Source organism: Pleurodeles waltl, chromosome 3_2 (assembly GCF_031143425.1).
Source record: "Pleurodeles waltl isolate 20211129_DDA chromosome 3_2, aPleWal1.hap1.20221129, whole genome shotgun sequence".
In the NCBI taxonomy this organism is placed as follows: domain Eukaryota; kingdom Metazoa; phylum Chordata; class Amphibia; order Caudata; family Salamandridae; genus Pleurodeles; species Pleurodeles waltl.
The window spans coordinates 85,611,106-85,631,284 of record NC_090441.1 but is presented as its reverse complement, the minus strand read 5'-3'; the positions used below and the strand labels follow the sequence as shown (position 1 = coordinate 85,631,284).

The 20,179-nt window shown below is 44.7% G+C and overlaps 1 protein-coding gene across 1 annotated transcript in view; it reads right to left on the bottom strand.

Moving 5' to 3' along the window:
* HSF5 (heat shock transcription factor 5) overlaps window positions 1-20,179 on the bottom strand; it is a 333,431-nt gene that overhangs the window by 179,106 nt on the left and 134,146 nt on the right. Inside the window, exons 4-5 of the mRNA XM_069226508.1 lie at window positions 10,593-10,601; window positions 3,737-3,744 (exon numbers count right to left, since the gene is read on the bottom strand). Of these exons, the coding sequence (XP_069082609.1) occupies window positions 3,737-3,744; window positions 10,593-10,601 (17 nt within the window). The remainder of the gene's footprint in view (window positions 1-3,736; window positions 3,745-10,592; window positions 10,602-20,179) is intronic.

Genomic DNA, 20,179 nt, shown 5'->3' with positions numbered 1-20,179 from the left:
CTGACCTACACTGGATCTTTAAACAGTGGAACCAGAGAATCTGTTGGAGTAAAACTGAATAATCAGTAGCAGGCTCCTACCTTGTCTATAAGATTTAACACTGCTATTGGACCCTGAGAAACCAATGGCACATAATCCCTCCCTCCCTCTGAGGAAATGTATTGGTGTAGGTCCAACTTTGAGCTTAAATGTCTGCAGTCTTTTCTCTGAAGGTGGGCCTCCTGCAAAAGACAATCTTCATTAGTGTTTCACTATTGCCTCAGGATAAGCAGCTGCATTGTCAGTAAATTTAGCCCTCTCAAAGGTAATAAAATGACCTTCAATCGAAGGCATGCTGTGGCACACTTTTCTACACAATCTAGGTTTTTTCACCCATATAGCTATGATACTGCCAGACTCTTACCCCCGAAACCTCATACTACATGCATACTACATGCATTTGTGCAGTCTCTCATACCCTATTCCTTCAGACCTAGCTCAATTTGCAGAAAAACTAGCCTGTGGTCTAATCCTTTGTCTTCACTAGGATACCGAATGAAAGAACCCAGCAAAATCAAAGTTGATTTTCTCCCCCTAGAGAGTCTCTGCTGTGCTTTGCTTTGAGTATGGAGGGCTCAAAGCATCACTTGCCATGCCCACCTAGCCTCATTCATATAACTTCAGAACACTCACCTCTAGGAAGCAAGTATGCCCAATCCGCTTTTTAATAGGTAGCACATAAATCGAAATGTATCCCCATCTCAGTCTGCCCCTTATTTCCTTTTTGTCCTCTACGTCCTCTCTTTGAGAACTGACCTTCTTCAATTGAAATAATCTTCACTTGCTTCCCCAATGGCTTTATTGAATGGGTGTTTGCTATTTCTCCCTTGCCTAACTGTTTGCCATGTAAGGTGTAGCTCCCTCTTTCTAAGCACCACGCTACTTTACTTTCACCTTCCATTTCATCACTGCATCCCAGGATTTTCTTCATCAGCTACAGTGATCTGTCCGCAACGTTCTTCTCCTTTCATGTAATCTGGAACTGGAATAGGTAATTTCACTGGCATGAGGTGTTCTGCTTTTGCACAAAGCCAGTGATTAGCAGAAAGACTCTTGGTTTTCTCAGGGTGATGGACAAGTCCTACAATAATTGCAATTAATGTCCTCTTATGATAATGGAATACTTTATGTGGTTATTGCTTATTATAAGATCCTAGTCTTCAATTATAAACTCTTGTTGACAATGTGTTCAAGATTGTCTATTCTGCTTTCAATTTGTTTTACTGAAAATCGTCATGTACACCATTTTGCTTTTAAGATGTGCCGCTTTCATCCTCACTTTTAGCATACATTTCTTAATATATAAGTTGATCAAGAAAACCTCCATCTTAAGTTGTTTCAAGAAATTATTAAGAAATGATATAGGTACTCCTGTGTTACCCGTAGACATGGCTGACTTTGCTGTCTGGAGAGCTTGAGGAGTCTCCATCTCCAAGCCTTTAGCACTCATCCTTGTCATATTGTTTAGTATATATTTTATAGTATATATGTTTTAGTTGAATGTTAGGACATGTAGTTTTTATCAAAAAGCACTAAACTTGTACTCTGGATCCAGCTGGAGCGATGCACTATTCTGTCTCTCACAGCCGCCACCAATGTCTAATAGCCATATCCAACAAAGATGCATGTGGGCCAGTACTTGAAACAGAGGAAACTGAGAAATAGGAATGGGATAAGAAAGAAAACAGAGATTTCGAACATCACCACTCTGGCACATCAATGCTGCAGGGCACTGATGCCTGAAGAAATGAGGGTACTGAAAGGCAAATTAGACATATAGGGCCAGATGTACGTAGATGCAATTTACCGTTTTCTAAATAGCAAGTCAATAGAGATCGCTATTCTAGAAATGCAAAACCAAGGATGGCTATGGGCAAAAGGCTCTAGTGATGTGGGCTACCGCACTTTAAAGAAAACATTTTTGGTTCTTTTTTTAAATTGCACATGGATATCATCGACTTGGAGTCAAATGTAATTGCATTTCCTAAATGCCTAATTCACATTTAGGAAATGCTTTGTACATCTGAATAGGAATCACAAATCCCTATCTGCGATTTCCCTTTTAAAAGGATTGCATATTGCGATTTTTACCAAGCAGAAATAGCAATTTGCGATTCCCTAAAGGGCTGTGTATATCCAAAAAGCCCACTTAGCATTTCCTAACGGCAGGAAATAGCGATTCGAACCGTTAAGAAATGCTAAATGGCTTTGTATATCTGGCCTATAGTGACCTCCCGTGATAGTCCTACATCGCACTGTAAAAATTAATGAAGATAACTTAGCTCAATCTCTGTGTAACCAACTCACTGTGCGCTGATGTGAAAGTAGTTATTCCTGAAAATATATCATACCGGAAGTAAGTATCTTAGAAATAGGTTTGTCTACACCTCTCCCTATTATTCAGATGACTACTCAAGATTTGTAATTATAGACTCTTTTTGGAAGATAAGTTTGATTCTATGTCAGGACCAGAGGTGAGGATTATGCTTCCCTTTCTCTCCTTTATTCTCGAGAAGCAGCATTTAAAGTAACAACTACATTTCCCAGGGTTTCACGGGAAAAGAGACATTTCACAACCAATCAAGAGTAGGAGCGGCAGTCCATATACTCCGTCATCTTCCGCTACCCTTTCTCTTTCTTTCCTGCTCTGGCGGTGAAGATAAGTGATCATCGTCTTTTTTGCTTTTATTGCCTGAGAACATATTATGGTGTGCTATTGCTGAAATATTGTTGTGTCTTATTGTGTATATTATTCCTCACAGCCGTGGACACGCTCTCACAGCTCCAGTAGCAGCAAACCGATCAATCAGAGCAGGGCAGACGCCTGACACGCGTTGCATGTCTGGCATCTCACTGATCCCACAGGGGAAGCGCCCATTTTGAAGTGCAAAGCCTTTCCCGCAGAGGTGTTCTGTGCCCCGATCACCTGGAAGCCTGACGCCTCGAATGGGGTATGCATTTCATAACAATTAGGAAGTGGCGACGCCGGTCCTGCAGGCCTGAACTTCGCTCCCCTTATCTATAACATGCTCAGTTGCTTCCGGGGCCCGTCCCAGCCCAGGCGCAAGTATATTTCCCATCATATCATAAGGGAGTGGGTCCCAGGGCTTGACCCAGTGTGGGATTAGTGCATTTTGCATGCTAGAGAGCCTGGCCTCGCCCAGCCCTACTGCTTTGAAGTCTGCCTCTTGGCCTCTGCACTCCCTTTAAGGGTACCAAATTCGTCTTCATTAGCGCATTCACACTCTGGCGCAGCGCTTCGGCATAATGCAGACAAACCATCAGTGCATAGAGGAAGAGACCATTTTGGTCCCTAACATTGAGTCTGAATTTTGTGAGGCAATGGACGCCTTTATACATCATGCAGTGGCCTCTGCCATTGAGCCGCTGGAACGGCGACTACTTCAATTGGCCTATGCATGCCTGGTGCCCCTGAGTCTCCCCGGGCCTCAGACCCTGCACAAAGACCCACTGATGGGGGTGGCTCAACATCCGCAGTACCCTTCCAAGCGCAGGATGGAGGCAGGAATGGACTTCCCTACCTTTGACAGTTCCTCTTTCTTTTCTGGAGAATGCAAATTTAAAATATTTCTAACAAGCTCTTTCTTTGGAAACAACCCTGTAGAGGTAATTTTATGACTGAGGTACTCAATCTCCGTCTTGCCGAAAGAACATTTCTTCAACTTAAGTGTCAAACCATGATCTCTCATAATGGTCAATAATTTCTTCACTCTCTTCTCATGTTCCTCCTCTGTCTGAGCATAAACTAAAATATCATCCTGGAAATACTTTATTCGAGGTTCAGAGCCCAATAAATTGTACATCAAACGCTGGAACACTGAGGCAGCTGACACCAACCCGAAAGGCATTCTAACAAATCTACAAGTCCCAAACAGCGTGATAAAAGTAGTACAGTCCCTCGAGTCAACATGCAAGACAACCTGATGGTATGCTGAGGCTAGATCTAATGTGCTAAAATATTTTGCCCCATGTAATAAAGACACCATTTCAGTTATGTTTGGTAATGGAAACTGGTCACTAATGACACACTTGTTGAGATTTCTCAAATCTACACACAACCTGATCTCAGCAGAGGATTTACGTGCAACAACAATCGGAGAAACCCATTCAGAGGACTCCACCGGTTCAATTATTTCTTCTTCGCACAACCTCCGTATCTCCTTTTCTACATCATCCTTCATTGATATGGGAATGGGTCGTACCTTGGACACTACCGGCACAGACCCTTCCTTAATCTTAATGCGATGCACATATTTTACTAAGCATCCCAATTTGTCACTGAACACATCCTTGAACTCATGAACAAAATTAGATAAAGGTTCAACTATCTCTTTTTCAGTCTTCCCAGAAACCTCACATACTTCTCGCAACATGTGGACAAAATCACTCTTGACATAACCGGTGTAGGACTATTTGGATCCAAAATAACATTCAGTTCCTTTTGGTGCCGCCAACTCAAAACACTGTCACCCTTCACAGGTACATAAATATTCCCTAAAATTGTATTAGTCTTGAAAGTAATTTCAGATTCGAAATAGCCCCTCAGTTCTATTACTTGTCCACCACATGCCCCAGGAATCACATCTGGATCTTTCAACACAACACTATGACTTAAATGTTTGTCAAATTTATAGTTGGACAATAATGTTAACCATGCCCGAGTCAAACAAGACTTCACTCTCAAACACACCAATAGTTACAAGATCTTTAGGATGTTTCTTCTTCTTTTCTTGTTTATAAACAGTTAAAACACAATCTTCCACCAGTCTCACAGAAGGAGAACTTCTGTTTGACTTGCAGCACTTTGCAAAGTGTCCCCGTTTGTTACATAACTTGCAAGTCACATTAACAGCAGGACACTTTTTGTAAGAAGCATAATGTCCAAGATTTCCACAACGGAAACTTTTAAGCCCTCATTACAACTTTGGCAGGCGGCAACCGCCACCCGTCAAGTTGTATCGGCGGTGCGGCCGCACTCCCGCGGTGGCCATTAAGACATCCCCGCTGGCCCCGCGGGGATGTCGGCCACAACATGGGAGCCGGCGGTGTTGCAGCGGTGCGACGGGTGCAGTGGCACTCGTCGTGCTTTTCACTGTCTGCTGTGCAGACAGTGAAAAGCTCCATGGGGCGTGGCAGGGGGCCCTGCACTGCCCATGCCTTAGGCCTTAGGACCAGGGGCCCCACGACTCCCCTTTCCACCAGCCTTTTTATGGCGGTTCCTACCACCATGAAAAGGCTGGCGGGAGGGGGACTCGTAATCCCCGGTCCCGGCGGTCATAATCCCCAAGTTTGTACCGCCAGCCTGTTGCCGATACAAACTCCAGAACAGCCAGGGTTGTAATGAGGCCCTTAGTGTCTCTGAATTTAGACCACTGCGTTTGATTAAGTTTACTGTCTTCTTTTTCTCCATCACAATCTTTGTACACATTTTGTTGCTCCTTTTTTTTAATTATCTTGTTAACAGTAAGACTTCTGTTCCTCTCCAATTCCTCTACACAAGCCAGAGTGTGTTCCACACCCTTAGCTACAGTCACAACTTCCTGTAGAGAAGGATCATCTTTACTCCAAAGTTCCTGTCTAATTTTGTCACTGGAGCACTTCAACATAAACTGATCCCTTATACGTTTGTCAATAGTTGCTCCAAACTTGCATGTAGCTGCTAATTTCCTCAAAGCCGTAATATATTCCTCAATAGTTTCACCAGGTTTTTGCTCTCTCATCCCAAAATGATAACGTTCCAGAATCGTGCTGATTTTTGGTAAGTAATGCAAGTCTAATTTTTTCAAACAGAGTTCAAACTCATTTAAGTCAACTCCTTCATCATCGGGCTCTGGTAAGGTCTCCAAAACTTCTTGCCCCTCACTTCCCAAACAGCGCATGAGCAGAGAAGTTTTTCTTTCGTTGGATAAGTTTGTGCCCCAAACTCTAGCATAATGCAAGAAGGATTTTTTCCATTTAGACCAAATTATTGATGCTTCACCTGGCATTGTTAAAAAGAAAGGAGGAGGTATATTCTGCATGGCTTTGGTATTAGTAAGAAATTCCACCAAAAATAAATTATTTGTTTTGTTTTTAATATGGCAGTTCTAGGAGATCTCCAATGCGTATTGCATAAAGCAAACAGAGTAAAAAAAAAACAAAAAAAAACCCACCTCTGTTTTTCTTTGATGGCGTTAATCCACTTCGTTCTTTAATGTCAGCCACCAAAGGGGTGTTTTTGACAGTCAGTTCCCCTTTATTTTCCTTGAACACACTCACACATGTAATATCATTTTTTTTTTCTTTTTGGCACTCCAGTCGGGTGATGATGCAGGCGTAAAGAGGTAAGGAGTTTTGCTGGTGTAGGTGTTGTAAACGTACATTTCACTGTTTACCAGGCTACATCTTGTATGCGTGTCCAGTGCGTTTAACCTTTGAAAGTCTGCGAGCAGGGAGAACGCTGGCTCGAGACAGGCGCATTCCAGTATCGCGCGCAGAGATTGAAAAATGCGGGCTCAACACGAGCGCGTTCAGTATCGCGCTCACTGTTTGAAAAATGCCGGGTCGCGCGAAGATGCCGGTAACAGATAAAGCGCGTTTAAAACTAAACGCAGAGAGGAAAAAAAAAAACCACAACTTGCCGGTAAAGGGAAGGAAAATGTCACTTACCCAGTGTACATCTGTTCGTGGCATGAGACGCTGCAGATTCACATGCTGTGCACATCCCGCCATCTAGTGTTGGGCTTGGAGTGTTACAAGTTGTTTTTCTTCGAAGAAGTCTTTTCGAGTCACGAGATCGAGGGACTCCTCCCGTTTCGGCTCCATTGCTCATGGGCGTCGACTCCATCTTAGATTGTTTTTCCCGCAGAGGGTGAGGTAGGAGTTGTGTATATAGTAATAGTGCCCATGCAATGGAGTAAGTATGTATGTACATAATGTGACTAAAAGTGATATATTTACAGATTTACAAATGTACAGGTTTAATTTTTTGTCAGCTTCTAATGGCTAGGTGGGAGGGTGCATGTGAATCTGCAGCGTCTCATGCCACGAACAGATGTACACTGGGTAAGTGACATTTTCCGTTCGATGGCACGTGTAGCTGCAGATACACATGCTGTGCATAGACTAGTAAGCAGTTATCTCCCCAAAAGCGGTGGATTAGCCTGTATGGGTTGAAGTTGTTTGAAATAATGTTCTTAATACTGCTTGTCCTACTGTGGCTTGTTGTGTTGTTAACACATCCATGCAGTAATGCTTGGTAAATGTATGAGGCGTAGACCATGTGGCTGCCTTACAGATTTCAGTCATTGGTATGTTTCCTAGAAAAGCCATGGTGGCACCTTTCTTTCTAGTGGAGTGTGCCTTTGGTCTAATAGGCAGTTCTCTTTTTGCTTTTATATAACAGGTTTGAATACATTTAACTATCCATCTGGCAATGCCTTGTTTGGAAATTGGATTCCCTGTATGAGGTTTTTTGAAAGCAACAAACAATTGTTTTGTTTTGCAAATTTGTTTGGTTCTATCAATGTAGTACATTAGTGCCCTTTTGATGTATAATGTATATAATGCTCTTTCAGCTACAGAATCTGGCTCTGGAAAGAACACTGGGAGTTCCACAGTTTGATTTAAGTGGAACGGCGAAATTACTTTAGGTAAGGATTTTGGATTTGTGCGTAGAACAACTTTATGTTTGTGTATTTGTATAAAGGGTTCTTGTATGGTAAATGCCTGTATTTCACTTACTCTTCTGAGAGATGTGATAGCTATTAGAAAGACTACTTTCCATGTAAAGTACTGTATTTCACATGAGTGCATGGGTTCAAATGGTGGATCCATGAGTTGTGTTAATACGATGTTGAGGTTCCACAAAGGAACTGGTGGTGTTCTTGGTGGGATAAACCTTTTCAGACCCTCCATAAATGCTTTTATGACTGGGATTCTGAATAATGAAGTTGAGTGCGTGATTTGCAGATAAGCCGAAATTGCAGTCAGATGTATTTTAATGGATGAAAAAGCTAACTTGGACTTTTGTAAGTGTAGTAGGTAGCTTATGATGTTTTTAGCAGATGCGTGTAATGGTTGAATTTGATTATTATGGCAGTAATAAACAAATCTTTTCCACTTATTTGTGTAGCAATGTCTTGTGGTTGGTTTCCTAGCTTGTTTTATGACCTCCATGCATTCTTGTGTAAGGTCTAGGTGTCAGAATTCTAAGATTTCAGGAGCCAAATTGCTAGATTGAGCGATGCTGGGTTCGGGTGTCTGATCTGCTGTTTGTGTTGAGTTAACAGATCTGGTCTGTTTGGCAGTTTGATATGAGGCACTACTGACAGATCTAGTAGTGTTGTGTACCAAGGTTGTCGTGCCCAAGTTGGTGCTATCAGTATGAGTTTGAGTTTGTTTTGACTCAATTTGTTTACTAGATACGGAAGGAGTGGGAGAGGTGGAAAAGCGTATGCAAATATCCCTGGCCAACTCATCCGCAACGCATTGCCTTGAGAGTGAGCCTGTGGGTACCTGGATGCGAAGTTTTGGAATTTTGCGTTTTCTTTTGTTGCAAATAGGTCTATTTGCGGTGTTCCCCATCTTTGGAAGTAAGTTTTTAGTATTTGGGGATGAATTTCCCATTCGTGGATCTGTTGGTGATCCCGAGAGAGATTGTCGGCTAACTGATTTTGAATTCCTGGTATGAACTGCGCTATTAGGCGAATGTGGTTGTGAATCGCCCAATGCCATATCTTTTGAGCTAAGAGACACAATTGTGTAGAGTGTGTCCCTCCCTGTTTGTTCAGATAATACATTGTTGTCATGTTGTCTGTTATGACAAGAATGTGTTTGTGGGTTATTAGAGGTTGAAATGCTTTCTATACTGCTAGTAGTTCTAAGTGATTTATATGAAGCTGTTTCTGCCGAGTGTCCTATTGTCCTTGTATGCTGTGTTGGTTAAGGTGTGCTCCCCACCCTATCATGGAAGCATCCGTTATGATTACGTATTGAGGCACTGGGTCTTTGAAAGGCCGCCCTTTGTTTAAATTTATAGTATTCCACCATTGAAGCGAGGTGTATGTTAGGCGGTCTATTAACACTAGATCTTGAAGTTGACCCTGTGCTTGTGACCATTGTGATGCTAGGCTCTGTTGTAAGGGCCGCATGTGTAATCTTGCGTTTGGGACAATGGCTATGCATGAGGACATCATGCGTAGTAGTTTCATTACAAATTTTACCTGGAACCTTTGGTTTGGGTGCATGGTCTGTATTACGTTTTGGAATGCTTGTACCCTTTGTGGACTTGGAGTGGCAATCCCTTTTTTTGTGTTGATTGTTGCTCCTAAGTACTGTTGTATTTGACACGGCTGTAGGTGTGATTTGTTGTAGTTGAGTGAGAACCCTAGCTTGTGAAGGGTTTCTATAATGTGCTTTGTGTGCTGTGAACACCGTTCTTTCGTATTGGTTTTGATTAACCAATTGTCTAGATACAGGAACACATGTATTTGCTGTCTTCTGATATGGGCTGCCACTACGGTAAGGCATTTTGTAAAAACTCTTGGTGCTGTTGTTATTCCGAACGGCAACACTTTGACCTGGTAATGTACTCCTTGGATTACAAACCTTAACTACTTTCTGTGGGAAGGATGTATGGATATATGGAAATACGCATCCTTGAGGTCTAGTGTTGTCATGGAGTCTTGTTGTTTGAGCAATGGGATCACGTCTTGCAGTGTCACCATATGAAAGTGATCTGATTTGATGTAAATGTTTAATGTTCTGAGATCCAGGATGGGTCTTAGAGTTTTGTCTTTTTTGGGTATGAGAAAGTACAGGGAGTAAACACCCGTTCCTTTCTGATTAATTGGTACTAGTTCTATTGCGTCTTTTTGCAACAACGCTTGGACCTCCAGTTGTAATAGATCCATGTGTTGTTTGGACATGTTGTGTGTTTTCAGTGGGACATTTGGAGGGAATTGTAGGAATTCTATGCAATAACCATGTTGGATAATGGCTAGGACCCACATGTCTGTTGTTATTTCCTCCCAGTTTTGGTAAAAATTTGTTAGTCTCCCCCCCACTGGTGTTATGTGTTGGGGATTTGTGACACTGGAGTCACTGTTTATTTTGCGGTGTCTTGGGACTTTGGAACTTCCCTCTAGTTTTAGGGAACTGTCCCCCTCTGTATTGTCCCCGAAAACTTCCTCTCTGATACTGACTCTGGTATGTGGGCCTTGTTTGTGAGGTTGAGGGTTCTGTGCTCTGTCCTCGAAACCCCCCTCTAAACTGTGTTTTGCAAAATGTGCCTCTGATCTGTGGAGAGTAGAGTGCGCCCATGGCCTTGGCCGTATCTGTGTCCTTTTTAAGTTTCTCAGTAGCAGTGTCCTCTTCCGGCCCAAACAACTGCTGTCCATTAAAAGGCATATTCAGCACCGCCTGTTGAATTTCTGGCTTGAATCCTGAGGTGCGTAGCCATGCGTGTCTCCGTATGGTGACCGCTGTATTTACAGTTCTTGCTGCTGTGTATGCTGCGTCCATTGCCGACCGTATCTGGTTATTAGAGATACTCTGGCCTTCTTCCACCACTTGTTGCGCATGCTTTTGGAACTCTTTGGGTAAATGCTTGATGAAGTGTTGCATTTTGTCCCAATGAGCTCTATCGTATCTTGATAGCAAGGCCTGTGAATTGGCAATGCGCCATTGGTTGGCTGCCTGTGCCGCAACTCTTTTCCCCGCTGCGTCGAACTTGCGACTTTCCTTGTCGGGTGGTGGTGCATCCCCCGATGTGTGTGAGTTCGCCCTTTTGCGAGCTGCACCAACTACCGCTGAGTCCGGTGTTAATTGCTGCGTGATGTACACAAGGTTTGTCGGTGGTGATTTATACTTTTTTTCCACCCTTGGAGTGATGGCCCTGCCTTTCACAGGCTCTTGAAAGACTTGTTTGGAGTGTTTCAACATTCCCGGTAACATAGGGAGACTCTGGTACTGACTATGTGTGGACGACAGAGTATTAACCAAAAAGTCATCTTCAATTGGTACTGCGTGCAGGGTGAAATTGTGAAATGCGGCTGCTCTGGACACCACCTGTGTGTAAGCAGTACTGTCCTCAGGTGGTGATGGCCTCGCTGGGTAGCAGTCGGGACTGTTATCTGATACGGGCGCATCATAAAGATCCCAAGCGTCAGGGTCATCTTGGCTCATCCCTGTATGCGTTGGGGACTGCATCATTGGTGGAGTGGCCATTGGTGATGGTTGTGGTGAGCGATGTGGTGATGGTGGCGGAGTTACTTGTCTTGCCACCTTTGCTTGTGGCTGTTTGTCTTTCTCTTGGAAAGCAAGTTTGATTTTCATTCGGATTGGAGGGAGAGTTCTTATTCTCCCTGTTTCTTTTTGAATGTGGAGCCTTCTTTGCGTGTAATTTGGCTCCCCAGCTTCTAACTCTTGGCCAAATTTGTGTCCTTGCAATTGTGAGGACAGTCCCTGCTCCTCAGTGTAGGAACTTCGTTTCGGTTCCGAAGCCGGATGTTTCGGTATCGAAACTTTTTCAACCGTCTTTTTTGGCTCCGAAGACACTTTTTTGGCTTTCGGTGTTCCGATTTCTCGGTGCCGATCTTTTTCGGTGCCGGTTTCTCGATGTCGAGATTGCTCTGACCCGGTGTCTCGGGGTCGAGCCTGTTCTGTGCCGGTATCTCGACCAGAGTCGGAAGACTTCGACACGTGCGTGCCCTTTTTCGGTGCCGATGGCCGGTCACCTAATTTTTGGGTTAAGCCATGGCCTGCTGGCGGTGGCGTCCCCTGGGCTTTTATGTATTTTCCGTGAGTTTTGGCCAGGGGTGTTCTACTCACGGTTTTCGGCGTCTGTTCAGTTTCTGCCTCGTCCGAATCCGCGATGGAGAAGGTTTCCTCTTCTTTCAAGTGTTGGTGTCCTGCCGGCGCCAATGCCATTTGAAGTCTTCTTGCTCTCCGGTCTCTTAGCGTTTTCCTCGACCGAAACGCTCGACAGGCCTCGCAGGTATCCTCTTTGTGTTCGGGAGACAACCACAAATTACAGACCAAATGCTGATTTGTGTAAGGATACTTGTTGTGGCATTCGGGGCAGCAGTGGAATGGGGTCTGTTCCATTAGCTTTGAATACGCACGAGGTCGGGCCGACCAGGCCCCGCCGGGGAATCGAAACCTGAAGGGCCACTGGAGCTCTTCAAAATTCGGTGTCGATCTGTTTTAACTAACCCGATCCCGAACGCAAACAATACCGTCAAATTTTCCGAGATTTAACTAACTTTCCGAACCGAAACACGGAGCGAACAGGAACACGTCTGAACCCGATGGCGGAAAGAAAACAATCTAAGATGGAGTCGACGCCCATCCGCAATGGAGCCGAAAGGGGAGGAGTCCCTCGATCTCGTGACTCGAAAAGACTTCTTCGAAGAAAAACAACTTGTAACACTCCGAGCTCTACACTAGATGGTGGGATTTGCACAGCATGTGTGTCTGCAGCTACACATGCCATCTAACATGTTAATATATATGTAGACACAAGCTTTCAAGAGACCTCTTCCTTCGCCAGCAGAAATAAACTCAGGTTTAGATATGAACCGACTCACCAGGGAAGATGATCTTTTCTTTAAACGTTGAAAGATGTACCATCCGTCTACCTGGAGGTTGTAGCAGCAGCATTAAATAGGAAAAACATGAGAGTTGCAAAACGAAGTAGAGGTGGGTGATGTTGATGTGTTAGGATATTCCATGAGCCAGATTCTTGTCGCCAGTGTAGAAAAGACGTCCTCACAGATTACAGTTCAAGTGGATTCTTTATTAAGAAATATCCCATCCACACCAGTAGATCCAACAAGTTTCACCACCTCCAACGGCTTCCTTAACACCCACTTCAGTCTCCCTGAGGAATCTAGAATCCTCTTCCATTCTATCCCTCCAATGATGCAATGCTTTCCATCATTCCAGTTACCACAGTAGTCTTTGATGAAAATGGTGTTCCAACCCCATCTTTTCACTGGGGCCGGTGGAGGTAGGGGCGCTTGGCCAGCCGTTTCTATATCCTAGGCCCTCCCAGGGGACAGAACTACTGCAGAGGCCAGGATTCATCCTGTGCTGGAGAGTTCTTCCCCATCAGAAGGGGCCATTGAGGAAGAGGATTCAGAGATTCTGCCAAAGGATTTCCCCAAGGAAAGCCAACAGGTGAGTGTTTCAGGTCTCTCTCACTTAAATGTAGGGAGTCGTTTGGCCCTGTTTGCTTACAATTGGGAGGCTACTAGTTCAGTCGCCTGGGCGCTTCAAACTGTAAGGGGTTTCCACATAGAGTTCTACAGTTCTCCCATTCAGACATCACATCCATGCTTCCTAGTTTTCTCCCAAGATCAGATCTGGCTCATAGATCTGGAGGTGGACAATCTTCTCCACAGAGACGCAATCGCTTGCTCACAGCCACACCCCAAGGTTTTTTGAGTAACATTTTCTTGGTGCAAAAGAGAGATGATGGCCAACAACCGGTTATAAATCTGCGAGAATTCAACAGCTGGCTGGTCTACCGTCATTTCAAAATGGAGGGGATTTGCTATGTTCGGACAACTGGATGGTGCACCTCGACCTAAAGGATTCATACCTCACAGTCCCCATATTTCCTCCCCTCCGACAATTCCTGCAGTTCAAATAGAGGGGCATTACTTACAAATTTAAAATCCTCCCCTTTGTGCTTTCTTCTATCCGCTGGTGCTTCACCAAGGTCCTCATGCCGGTGATAGAGCACCTGCGGTCTCAGGCATGCCGCCATGTAATTTCCCATGACGACCTCCTCATTATGCACCAATGCACCAATGTCCAGTGCACTTACAGCGCCAACTACAGGACGCAATCCTCCTTTTGAAAGGTTTGGGCAAAACAGACAGTGTGCATTCCAAGGGTGCTGGGCAGGGGGGGCTCTGCACTGGTCACTTCCTTTCTGCCAGCCTTTACATGCAGTCAAACCGCCATAAAAAGGCTGGTGGAAAGGGGACGGTGATCAGCACGGTGGTGCTAAACTCAGCACCGATGTGGCTGACAACGACTCGGACCGTCAGCCAGTTGCAAACCATGTTCCTGGTGGGGATTGCAGTGTGACCGCCAGAGTTGTAATGTGACGGTTGGACCGCCTGGAGTGCGGTGGTTCGACCGCAACCACGAGGCTGGCGGTTATAAGACCACTAACCTCTTAATGAGGCCCTTAGTCTTCAGTAGCTCATAGTGATCGTCAGTGATGAGAAGTAGTTCTTGCTACAGAAAAGGTTGGAGACCCCTGTTCTTAAGGAACTACGGAAGACCTTGTCCAAATCCTCCACCTCTCTGCGCCAGGTGGCCTGGATAGTGGGCCTTTTCTCATCCTTGATCCCGGCCATATTCCCTGGTCCCCTTCACTACAGGGCCCTCCAGCGACTCAAAGCCTTCCACTTGCACAGGGGTATTCATTGCTCAGAACAGATTCCCCTCAACAACGAAGTGCGGACGAATATGTAATGGTGGCTGACCCAGGTGTAGGCGTGGAACAGTCAAACCATCCTTGGCTTCGACCCGGACCTCATCAATGCAACTCTTTTCTGGCAGGAATGGTCAGGAAACAAGCTCTGCATATCAATTGACTAGAGCTAATGGCAGGTTCATTTAAGGTGCAGTACTGGTCAAGAGAGAGGGGAATTGTTGTCTGCTGTTGAAGATGGACAACCTCTTGGCAGTACGATACATAAACCACCTAGGGGGCACCCGCCCGAAACTCCTCGTGGATTTGGCCTAGGAGGTTTGGAATTATTGCTTGGACAACAATATTTCAGTCCTAGCGGAATACCTTCCAGGGACATCCAATCAAATTGCGGACTGGTGCTCAAGAAAATGGCCCAACAGGAGTTTGTGGCAGTTAAATTCTGGGGTTTTCTCGCAGCTAAACTCACTCTGGGGTTCTTTCTCAGTCCACCTTTTCACCTTTAGGCTTGACCCCAAACTGCTGAGATTCTTCAGCTGGAAGCTGGATCTGCAGGTGGCAGCAAAGGATGCCTTCCTGCAGGACTGGTCAAGCGAGAAGGGATGTGCCTTACCCCTGTTCGCCTATGATCACGAGAATCTAAGTGCAAATCCAGAGGCAGCAAGTGGCAGTGGTGCTGATCACGCCACTGTGAAGGTCACAAGTGTGGTTTCCAGTTCTTTGGAACTTTCCTGGGATTTTCCAATCCGTCTTCCCCACGCTCCAGATAGTCTAAGGATTCCTCTAGACCAGTGTCACCCATTAGTTCTCCAATGGCGTCCACCTTTTATGGCATGAAGGATTACCGGGAAAGGTGGAGAGACCCAGGACTTTCACAAGCAGCTGAGAGAATGTATATGGACTGCCGCTCAAACTGTTGATCGGTTATGAAATGTTTTATTTCCTGTGGAACCCTGGGAAATGTAGTTACCCTGGGAAATGTGTTACTTTAAATCCTGCTGCTAGAGAATAAAGGAGAGAAAGTGGAGCATAATACTTGCCTTCATGTCCTTAATAGAATTCAAACTTTGCTGGGAAATCTTTAATTCCTGCTTCAGTTCAATTCAATTCAAAACAATAGTTTATTAAGACTGTAGTCTTACACTTAAAATTATTAAATACATAAGCAACTTAAGTAATATCATACTTAATAATTAATTTTAAAAAATCAAGCTGTATTGGATATAGGATGTCTAAAACCTGCAAGGAGAATAGAAACGTAATTGCCTCCCATCAGTTATCTACTCCATAATTCATGAAAACTGGTTTAAAAAATCTGCCCCTCTTTCTATTTAAAAGTAAATAATCTAATGACACATGAAAAGTAATTCATTTAGGCCCTCATTACAACCCTGGCGGTCCAAGACCGCCAGGGCTGTTTTGGCTGAAGCACCGCAACAGGCTGGCGGTGCTTCAGAGGGTGCGGTCGCACCACCGGGGCCGGCGGTTTCCCGCCATATTTGCCCCGGCGGTGATAATCCGCCAGGGCAGCGCTGTTTGCAGTGCTGGGTAGGGGGATTACGAGTCCCCCTACCGCCAACCTTTTCCTGGTGGTTTGACAGGGCCTGTGCAGCTTTTCACTGTCTGCATAGCAGACAGTGAAAAGCGCGACAGGTGCAACTGCACCCGTCGCACGGCCGCAACACCGGCGGCTCCATTTGGAGCTGGCTCCCATGTTGTGGCCCAGCGGGGATGTCATTATGGGCACTGCGGGAGTGCGGCCGCATTGGCGGACACACAGCGGTTACAACTTGGCGGCCGGCGGTTGCCGCCCACCAATGTTGTAATGACCCCCTTAATCTTTAATCCATAGTTGAAGATGCCTCCTACTTTTAAGCCAACATACCAACTCAAGTCTGGCATAGTACGGATTTAGGCCTGTAAGGAATTTCAAAATTGCTTGCCTCAGTTTAGGATTTAGAAAAGCAGAAATATAAGAGAAGATTATCTCCATTCTCCATGAATACCACAATGGAGTTGTAGATGGCTACAATAATAAATAGCTAAAATCCCATTCTCAGGAGACTTCTTAAATCGTTCCCATTTTAGGAGAAAATTATGCTGTTTAAGACAAGACTGTTGGCAAATCCCTCAAATAAAGTACAAATAATATTAAGGCCAACATACAACCTTTCCGCAATCCATTTCTTATCTTTATCTTCTATAGAATGTGCTGTTTGATCTAGGTTTACTGTCACCTAATTACCCCCTTGAACCTCTTTCAGTACGCTTAATAGGCCACTGGGAATTCCAATCTCTTTTAAACTATCCCACAATATCTATCTAGTGACTAGGGCAAACATTTCCCATAATTTCTATTAACTTCTTAGCTATGACCATTGGCTGAAGCAATGGCCTATTGTTGAGTAGTCTTTCTTGAACCCACCTTCCTTCCTTCCTTGATTGTAATTAGATAATTTTCCTCAGACCTTTCTTTCAGTCTCTGAAGGATGAACTTTGCATAAACCTTGACCTCCTCATTTTGGTTAGTATTTTTCTCCCTTTCTGTTTGTTCCATATTATTACTATGACCATCTTTTTACTTGTTTGCCCTTCATAGCTGCTGTCCTGGTTTTCCTTTTACACAGCTGTTGGAGCTTTACTCTTCCTACCACTCAACAGTTTTTTACATATTCTTTTACATCTAATAACATTTGTAGAACATTTCCTTTTTTCTCATTCTATTCTCTACCATATTTAGAGAACAAACCTCTATCATTAAATATACAGTCTGTTCTTCAAGTCTCTACTGGTCCCCCTGCATCCCTCTAGGGATTGCGTAGACTGGCAGCAAGACATCCCTATCCGACGTAATAGCTTTAAATATCTGGGTGTACAAGTGGCCTTGTTGCCAGATTTAGCTTGGGCGCCTAACATCTCCCCGCTCTCTCGGCAGATCAAGGAAGACCTTCAACGCTGGCAGACCTTGCCTCTTAATCTGCTGGGCAGAATAGCACTCTATAAAATGATGATCCTTCCTAGGTTCCTTTATCTGCTGCAGAACTTTCCGCACCCTATTGCACGGAAATGGTTCAAGGAGATGGACGCGGTGGCACGTCGGTTCCTATGGTGCAATTCCCAACCCAGACTGGCCCTTGACTCCTGCCAAAGGGACGGTTACGAGGGCAGATTGGGGATGTCCAACATTTACCACCACTATCTTGCAATGCACCTGCTGGTAATAAACGACTGGATGGGAGGGGGTTGGACTGATCCAGCATACCAGTTGGAACTCCAGGTGTTGAGTTACCCCGGGGTACTTGAGATGCTCTATGGACGCCCCATTCCCAGTGTGGCCCCTGGGGTGACTAAAGCGGTATTGTTGGGCTGGCGTGAGGCTCAGAAGGTGACAGGTTGGTGGGCCCGCCTCACTCAGCAGACTCCTTTATGGCATGGGGGGTGGCTGGCAGAGGTCTTGGCTTTGGAGGGATTCCACAGATGAGACAGTATAGGAATCTCCTTGTTGGGTGATGTTTGGGAGGGGCCGCGCATGTGATCCTTTGAGGAGCTCCAACAACTCTTTTCACTCAATAAAACACAGTTCTACAGGTACCGGCAACTTCGTCATGCGCTGCAGGTGTACATCCAGGCTGTAGAAACTATCCCTGAGTTCAGTCCCATGGAGGCGAAGGTGATGATGGGGAGCCTGGGCAAAGGGGGGTCTCACAGATTTACCGCTCCCTGGTCACCAAAACCGCTCGACCGCTTGATGGGCTTCATCGGAGGTGGGAGGAGTGGTTGGGTCACATGGAGAAGGAGGACTGGAGGGAGGCGCTGATGGCCCCTCAGGCTCTAGCCATAGCCACTCACTTTCGGGTGCTACAGACATACTATCTGCACATAGCCTACCTCACACCTCTAAGGTTGCACAGGGCAGGCCTCCGGCCCCAAGCGGACTGTCCTCAATGCGCAGGCCCGAATGCCGACTTCTATCACATGGTGTGGTCTTGTCTGGTCATTGCAACCTACTGGAGAGCGGTGACATCTGAGATTTCCGGGGTTCTGCAGGAGGGGGTGGAGGCGGCCCCATTGCCATTCTTGCTTGGGGTAATGGGGGGGAGGGGTAGGATCTAGACAGGCTTATCGGACTTTCCTGGGAGTAGCCTGTTTAGTGGCCAAAAGAGACACAGTGGCGGGCTGGAAGGCAAGGGCGGCACCGTCGTTGGCCAAATGGCAACGGGGAGTGGACTGGTGCACCCAGTGCGAAAAACTAGTATATGAAGCAAGGGGGTGCCCGGGCAAATACAAGAAGGTGTTGGGGAAGTGGGAAGCCACATGGTGTACCTAATTCGCATATGGACTGGGACTGACCGGTCGTGGGGGACCCCTGGTATACCAAGAACTGATGGTCTTTTAGAATGTGTTGGTGCAAAAATGCATATCCGAAGTGAAGAACCATGTAGAGGCCTGCTTGGAGGCCTGGGAGAATACCTGTTTGTCTTTGCCTTCGCTTTTGTTTTATGTTGTGCATTCAATTGTTTCTGCAAAATCAATAACATTCGTTATCAAAACAAATATACAGTCTGTGCTTTTCTAATCAGCATGCAACCACTAGCATTCCTAAGTTTCCCTTGACTTTACTTTTCTGTGTAATGTTTTCCTCATTGGGTTAGTATTTTTAGCCTTTGATGTTTGTTCTACAAGCTTTACTATTATCATGCTCTTTGTGCTTGTTTGCCCTCCATAGCTATCCTGGTTCTCCTATAACACAACTGTTGGTGTTTTAATCCTTGCTACCATTCAACAGTCTACATTCTTTTAGGTCTAATATCTTTTGTAGAACGTTTCTTTATTTTTTTCTCATTCTAATCCCTACCAATGCTATACTCTAGAGGAGAAGCCTCTATTACAGAATATACAACCTCTTCTTTTAAAATCAACATAGTTCTACATGCAACAAACATTTAGTTCACGTTTTTGACTACTGTACCAGGCTCCTGAAACTTTTCCTCTACTGGTTTAGCAAAAGAAAGCATACCAGATAATTTCATGATTCTTAATTGACTGTGGTGCAACTTCAAAAGGGAATTAAAAGGAATATCAGATGTTACCCCGCATGGGTTTACAACATGTGTAATACAAAGCACTGACCCTTACAATGTGCTGTCCATATTTTGACTTTACCCAGGAATGGGTGCGAGTTATAGTCACTTTAGGACACAAGTTCTAGTTACTTGAGATAACTATAACTGGTGAATTTTTCGGTTTTGTTAGTTTAAAATGTTATATTTTAATGGCATTTTTTAAAGTATAATGTCCCTTTAATCACTGTTGTTTTCATTGAATTTCTAAGTCTTTTTTTAAACGTAAAGTGAGATCATTTTATACTTCCAAACCTTTTCTTCAGTGAATTTTTTTTAATGTAAAGTAAGATGTCCATCACTTTATGGAGAAATTAGCAACAAAAAATGGAAGCCTTTCAAGATAGGTATTGAAGGGAAGCTTTATGTGAAGGCTCAAAGGGAGGACCCATAATGCAGAAAGGACAATATTCAACTCCCAAGAAGTAGGTGGTGTCCTTATAGGTGGATAAATGTTCATAATGCCCTCAAGGAAATTCTTGACTACAGGAATTTAGAAAAAGGACATTTGTAAAGGGCGTTTTTGGTAGGCTGTGACTGCTGCAAGATGGGATTTGATGGAGGAAAA